Source organism: Triticum aestivum, chromosome 1D, assembly GCF_018294505.1.
Source record: "Triticum aestivum cultivar Chinese Spring chromosome 1D, IWGSC CS RefSeq v2.1, whole genome shotgun sequence".
NCBI classification, from domain to species: domain Eukaryota; kingdom Viridiplantae; phylum Streptophyta; class Magnoliopsida; order Poales; family Poaceae; genus Triticum; species Triticum aestivum.
The window spans coordinates 406,271,066-406,278,533 of record NC_057796.1 but is presented as its reverse complement, the minus strand read 5'-3'; the positions used below and the strand labels follow the sequence as shown (position 1 = coordinate 406,278,533).

The 7,468-nt window shown below is 49.0% G+C and overlaps 1 protein-coding gene across 1 annotated transcript in view; it reads left to right on the top strand.

The window, feature by feature from the left end:
* Positions 1–5,353: 5,353 nt before the first annotated feature.
* Positions 5,354–7,468, top strand: part of LOC123182434 (SNF1-related protein kinase regulatory subunit beta-1) — a 3,795-nt gene continuing 1,680 nt past the window's right edge. Inside the window, exon 1 of the mRNA XM_044594996.1 lies at positions 5,354–5,690. Within this exon, the coding sequence (XP_044450931.1) occupies positions 5,526–5,690 (165 nt within the window). The 5' untranslated portion in view covers positions 5,354–5,525. The remainder of the gene's footprint in view (positions 5,691–7,468) is intronic.

The window sequence follows — 7,468 nt, the reverse complement described above, 5'->3', positions numbered from 1 at the left end:
CCCCCAAAAAAAAGTTAGTGCTAACTCCGAACTCCCAAAAGCCTCACACGGCTGAACGTTCAGGGCATGTCTAGTGTGAATCAGCTCACCAACGAGCCGAGCTCAAGCTTTGGGCGAGCCAAACCCAGCTGTAGGCATGCAACAAGTCGAGCTGCCCCATAACCAACTCTTGGCTCTCATCTTTTGTCTAGCCTTCTGTCAGCAAGTGAAGCCAATTCTTTTTGGCGGTAGATTCAGAGGGCCTGTCTCCGTCTGACGAGGACGCGTTGCAAACCGAAGACAAGAGCCGGAGTACTTGTGAAGAAGAGGATCGATGGTCGACCCAGCAAGGCACGGAAGCGATGACCTCGATCACGTTGCAGACCCGGCGCGCACGTGGACCACACCACACCGACCGAACCCGAAGTCTGCCGGTGAGGATTGCGTGCCCTGGAATAGAAGGCAGAGAGGCGCCATGTGTAGTTGAGGACGTTGGAAAAGCAACCATCACTGTTGCCATCATTTACCATCACCGACAGCCAGCTCCAAACATAGCTTGATCGCACATTGCCATCAAAGATTCAAGGGTGTGGCTATATCTCAGCCGACTAAGACTTAGCCAAGCCTCAGTCAAGTGACACGGCATATAAAAAGAAAAGAAAAATATAAATCGCAGACTTAGCAAAACTGATGATTCAATGGGATGAATTACTACTACTTACTTTCCGTAATGGAACCGCAGGTAAGTCGCCGCTTGATCGAGGGAGTCAATTCGCTGCATTGCGTTGCCTTGGGCGTGCCTGGCTGCGGGTCGTTCGGTTTTTGGGTGCTGGCGCTGATCGCCGATCACGGGTCAAATTCGACGAATGAACGAGCCATGGACCTGAAGAGGGCAGTCCGCGAACGGCCAGCTCCCGGATGCTTTTTATTACGTACCCCTGGTGGACGCAGGGATAGGCAACCGCCCATGGATACGGTCGTGCAGTCACATGCATGGGCCCGCTGCCGAGACCGACCAACCGGTCGAGGAGCCGAGGCTCGGGCTTATCCAACCGAATTAGAAGAAGAAGCCTAGCTAATTTTCTCTTCTGTTTCCGGCCATGGTCCCGTCGCTCGGATGCATGGATCCTCTAACTCCACGCAATGTTCTCCATGGCCACACGCCCACGCACTAGCTTTGGCTCTGCATCTGCGGCGACACTGTAGTCAACGTACGTAGCGCGCGTGAAGGCAGCCACCGCGCGTCGCGCGGACGTGCGGTTCATGATGGAGCGAACAATCGAGCATTGTTTTTGTTCTGGGCAAGACAATGCTATTTTTCATTTTATTTTTTTGACGGGGCAAGGCAATGCTATTTGTACGTCCCCTGAAGAAGAAAAATTGTGGTCACTCATCTTCCTCCCGTCTCCTCGATCGCCGGCAGCCCTCAACCGCACTCGACCTGTTCTCCCTGACCGGCCCAACCACCACCCGCAGCGAGCATCATTGCCGGCTTGCCGCACGGCCTTGCCACCATAGTTTAAAAACCGGACCGGCAGTTGGATCAGAAAAAACCGAAAATCGACGGCCTTGCCTGTTTTATAAGCTAATTAGACCGTTCTGCAAATGAGAACACGTCTAGCCGCCGCCTCCTCCTCCACAAAAAAAGCTAGGGTTTCTGCCTTCCGCCAGAGCCGCCTCCTCTTCGGTGGCCCTAGCGCCATGGGGCGCGGTGGATCTCAGCAAGGGCCGACGGGAGGGCTCCGTTTTTAGTCTTTTTTTTTCAGTTTTGTTAGGGTTTCTGTCCTGCTCGGGAGAACGAGACGACGGCGGCTCCCTGAAGATGGAATAAATGTCTCCCCGCCTAGCCCCCGTTTAGGCGTGCGTCTTGCACCGTTGGTGGGCGTGTGGAGGTGCGTTCTCGGCGGATCTATCTTTGGTGGATTTGCTCGGATTTCGTCGTTGTTCGTCTACGTTCGTGTGTCTTCGGATTGGATCCTTCCGATCTACTCCCTCGGTCCCAAAATTTTTGTCTTAAATTTGTCTAGATACGGATGTACCTAATACTATATGTGACTTGATACATTTGTATTTAGATAAATCTAAGACAAGAATTTTGGAACGGAGGGAGTACGTTATTCTTCATCTGCGGCGGTTGCTGTTCTGGTGCGCTGGTCCTACGGGGCCTTAGCACGACGACTTCCCGACTGTCTACTACAACAAGTTGTGCCCGACTCCGGCGACGGAGGGGCGATGACGGTGGCGCTTTCGGCTCGCTTCAGTGCTTGTAGTCGTCGCTAGGTGGTCTGCGGATCTGGATGTAATTTCTATTATTTCTAGTATTCGCTGTTATGATTGAAGATGAATAGATCAAAATTTTCTCGCAAAAAAAAGACCGTTCTGCAAATGGACTGGACAAACCCGGTTGAACCGGCCGGTTTCTTGCCCAAACCGGTTGAACCGATAATACACGGTAGCATCATGGAAAGAGAAATATAATTGCGGCCCCTAGGTATTTATCCTTGGGCGCAATTAAATAGGTCGACGTCACCAATTTGGTCCAACAACTTCACATTTAACCGTCAAAGATAGAAACTTAGTATATTTGACCTATTTTTTATATTTTTATGGCTTAAAAAACCGGCAAATGAACCGGTGAACCAGCGGTCCGACCTGTCAAAACCTGAACCGACGAGATCACCGGTTCGATTGCCGATCCGGCTTTTTAAACTATGCTTGCCACCCAGAGCCGAATGGGGCGGCCGTGGACTCTGCTCCAAATCGACGACGCCGCGGCCAACTGCGTCTGTCTTGGGCTCGTTCCAAGTTTGCCTTCATTTCATCGTCGGCTCGGTACCACTCAGAGTAACCGGCGCCCAAATCATTTTCAAGCAGCCTGCATGCGGGGGCATCACCCTTGTTGCCGACGCCACCACGTAGGTAGGAGTAGGTGTGTGTGACTAGCACGAGTGCCACGCACTGCACGATCGGCCTGCACACGACATCCACCATGACAGCCGCCAGCAGTTACCACCACCGGCCAAATCCAAACATTGTTCGGCGCGACAACATGCGGCCGTACGTGCAAGCTGCAGGATAAGGATCGATCCACGATCCATCAATCGATCGATAGCAGGCATAGGCTCCGCTGCGGTGCCACCGCCTACCAGCACACGCTGACAGTCTGACACTACTGGCACGCGCCTGCCACCTGCTGCATCTCCTGAACTTTGCGCCCAGCCCAGCCCAGCCCTGCAGCTCTCTTCTACACACACACACACGGGCACGCGCCGCAGAGGATCGACCCGATCGCCCAAAACGGACCAAACAAAGCCTCAAAAGCGAGCTTGGATTGGATTGGATAAGCACGGGCCTACCAATCCCCACCCACCCGCCTTGTCCCCACCGGCCATCCGTGCCGTTTGTACTACTAATCACGACCGCCACTACATCCGATCGGTTTATTTATCATCTCGGTCCTCCCCTTCCCTTGTCGCTAGTAACACAGAGTAATAAATAAATTAATTAATTAACAGTTCCTTCAGGAAGAAGATAGAGTAAATAAACTTAGTTGCCAGATCTCTCTTGCTCTATGCTGTCAAAGCACATGGTTTCCATAATTCCATTGCTAGGAGAGACCGATATTTTTGCTTACATGATGGTTTGCTTCTGTGACACTTCATTCCCTTCTGCTCTTCATGGACCGTCGCAATAGTTATCCTCACACTGCTTTCCACACAAGCATTTTGGCATCATGCTCATTTTCATCGTGACTAAAGAGTCATGCATATAGCTCGTGCGCATAGACGGAGACAAATCTTTCGGCCGTGGAAGTGCTCGTGCGTGACCCATCTGTGTCATCGGTCGAGCACGGTCACTACACCATAGCGAGCCACGTCTACTGTCGCATCAGAACCTCAGTAGCTCTGAAAATATGCATTTCTCGTTGTTTGAACATTTTCTTTTGCGGGGGCTCGTTGTTTGAACATGAAAATACATTTTCTTGTAAAATTTCAATTTATTCATCATCATGGAAGTACAACGAACGTCAAACATAACAAAATTACACCTAAATCCATAGACCATCTAGTGACGACTACAAGCACTGAGACGAGTCGAAGGCCCGCCGACATCATCGCCCCTCCCTCGCCGAAGCCGGAAAAAATTTGTTGTAGTAGACAGTCAGGAAGTCGTTGTGCTAAGACCCCATAGAACCAGAGGACCAAAACAGCAACCGTCGCTGATAAATAGTAGCATAGATCTGAACGATCTAACCTAAAGACACACGAACATAGACGAACGACGACCGGATCCAAGCAGACCCACCAAAGACAGATCTACCGGAGACACACCTCCGCATGCCCATCAACGATGCTAGATGCACCACCGGGACGGGGGCTGGGCGTGGAGAACCTTATTCCATCTTCAAAGAACTGCCGCCGTCTCGCCTTCCTGAGCAGGGGACAAACCCTAAAAAAAACTCAAAGAACCATCTAAAAACATAGTCCTTCTGCCAACAAGAGCCGGGATCCACCGCACCCCCATGGCCCCTAAGGCTATCGGAGACGAGAGGCAGAGGAACACTAAGCTTTTTATGGGAGAGGATGCAACGACTGCGTGAGGTTTTGTTTCAAGTTGTTGAATAACCGCAAAAAGGCTCTCTGGGTGTTTTACTCTCTTATAGCAATGTTATACCACGAACATGAAAATAATTGACAGAAGACATCACCGAGTCACACATCTTGACTTGGCAAAAACCCATATTACAACCCTAAATTAATCACTCAGTTTAATATTCAATCTTGAACTTCAAAAACGGTCAACCTATGACCCAACTAACCATGTGGTTTAGGAACCAACCCTCCTTGTAGTTTTTACTCGGTTAAGTGTTTTTGACCGCGGTGACAGACTGTGTAATGCCATGTCACTAGGGTATGCCAACTAAGTCTAGGGCTAGCAGCTCTAAAAAATAAGGTTGGCTCGTCTCTCTCTCTCACTCACTCTCACTTTCTTTCTCTCTCTCATTTCACCGCTCCCCCGACCACCTCACCCACACAGCAGCAGCCGCCCTGACTTCATCCGCCACCAGCGACCGACGAGCGGGCGTTGCATTAGTAGAAGCATGCACTTTTTCGGTCGCTATCCAAACACGAAAATCTTTGACAGATAACATCGCCGAGTCACAAATGTTGACTTCTTACACCGCCCATGATCCAAAACCCATTAGCAAAAACGTTTACCGTCTGTATCTGTGCGGTCGGGATGATTCGAACCGCCAGATCTAACGGCCGAGGAAAATCGAGGATGATTCACGTGGCGCGCGGGGGGAGACGGCGTGCGGGGCACGTGCCTCGCCATCCTATATGTCCTTCCCCCCTTCCTCCGGCGAAGCGGCCGGTGGCTGCCTCAGAGTCCGCTGAACTCAGCACGCGCGCGCGATCTTTAGAGCCCGCTGGTTTCGCCCTCGGCTACTTGCTCGGGGCGGCGTTCGAGGGACGGCGGTGCTGCGTGGCGGGGCGGGGCGGTGCGGGAGGGAGTGAGCAGCTGCGGGCGGCGGCGATCTGGGCATGGGGAACGCGAGCGCCAGGGCGGTGGAGAACGGCCACGCGGCGGCGCCGATGGAGCAGGTGGCCGTGGCCCCCGTCGGCGGGAGCTCCGCGGAGGCCGCGGCGCCGCCGGACGCCGTGATGCGGGAGCTCCCTCCTCCGGTCCCCTACGTCTTCGCGCCGCAGGTGATGATGATTTTTCCCTGCCCGAAATGGTAAAGAGGGAAGCCCTCATCTGGCGTTCTTGATGTTTTCTTTTCTTCCGTGATATGGTTGTTGCTATCAAGTGTTAGCACCGGGTCCTACTGTTCCGTTCCTCATTGGCGATCAAAATTACTAAATTAGTTTTTTTTACGAGTAAAATTACTAAATTAGTTACTTGCGCCGGAATTACTAAATTAGCATTAATTGTAAATTTAGTCCTGCTAATTGTTCTTACTAGCTGTTGCTTCAGTTATTAGATGAGTAGATTATTTCCACCCGCTGTTTAAACTTGAAATGGCAGCTTGAGTTGTTCCTGCTATTCTTAAAGAGTAGGCTCTTCTTTATGTTATAGCTAGAACATGTATGGGGAGAAAATAATTTTGATGAAGACGTGTTGCTAGATTTAGTTTTGTGGCACCTGGATTCTGCAAATGGATTTGGTTTGGTGCAGTGGGCGAGTTGGCCATCCTTTCACACATTCTGCATAGCATTAGTTACTAGATAATATCTTTGATTTTCCTCGAACATTATGCGGTATGCGACAAACCGTTACAACCTGATCTCATTTTCTTGATTCTGCAAACAGATTTGGTTTGGTGCAGTGGCCAAGTTGGTCCACCTTTCACACATGGTGCATAGCATTAGTTACTACTTCCTCTATAAAGAAATATAAGAGCGTTTAGATCACTAAAGCAGTTACAACCTGATATTCTTTTCTGGGCAGTTTGTCTTGTTTGTTTAAACTATATCGTGTGCTAAGCGGTTAGCGCAACATCGTAGACCAATTCTTGTACTCTTGGTCTTGATACTGGGATAAACACCATTCAAGAAAATGTATGTGGGGCATCAATGTATCATGCTCAACACATGTGTTTCATGATTGGAACTATAACTGGAAATGGAATCCATGAACAAACTGATAGCAAGCACTTTATTGGGTACTGCTTAAATGTGATGAGACGTTCAATAGTACATAGTATTTGAAACTGAATTCTGTAGCACTTATTAAGGTACACAAAAGAACATGTGATCTGTATTATCATCATATATGGTGTTGAATTTCAAATACAATGATTTATGGTGGTGCTTTCATTGTTGATTCACTTGCCCTTCTGAATATTGTCTTTGATGCTGTCTGGCCCAATATGATTCTTGCCTTAAATTGGGAGTATATTTTGCACATTAGCACCTTATTTGATCAGCAACAGTTCATACTCTGTGAGAAAACAAAGCATTTGGCCCCTGTATTACTGTATTAAGCTACTCTGGAACATTGTAATCCTTTTGCTGTATGGCAGATTTGCTATTGGCTTCATCAAACTTTGGTTGTAGTAGGTTGAGAAAAAAAGTGCTAGTAGGTTTTTGCCCTGAAGTTCATTGTCGTGAACAATGGGTTTCCCGCTAGCACATTGAACTTGCTTTCCTGCCTTCAGCTCCCTTCTCTCTTGTAAGACAATGCTGCTCCCATTCAAGTCATTGAAAGCTGAAGATACCAGTTGGAAGGAAAATAAGCCTCATGTTAATGTGTATAAGTGGCAGCCAATGTTCTTTCTTTTCCTTTAGAACGGACATACTAAAGCATCCAGTTTATTCTTACTGAATTATTGTTGACGTGTGCAAAACCATGTGCTTTATTGACCTTTCAGATAATACTGTGAGATATGTGCATTGGTTCATGCTTCAGGTTATTCTAGAGTCTGTGGTTCATTACAAGTTGGAAACTATTACCTTTGGCCATATTTCGTAGGATGTTGCTAACT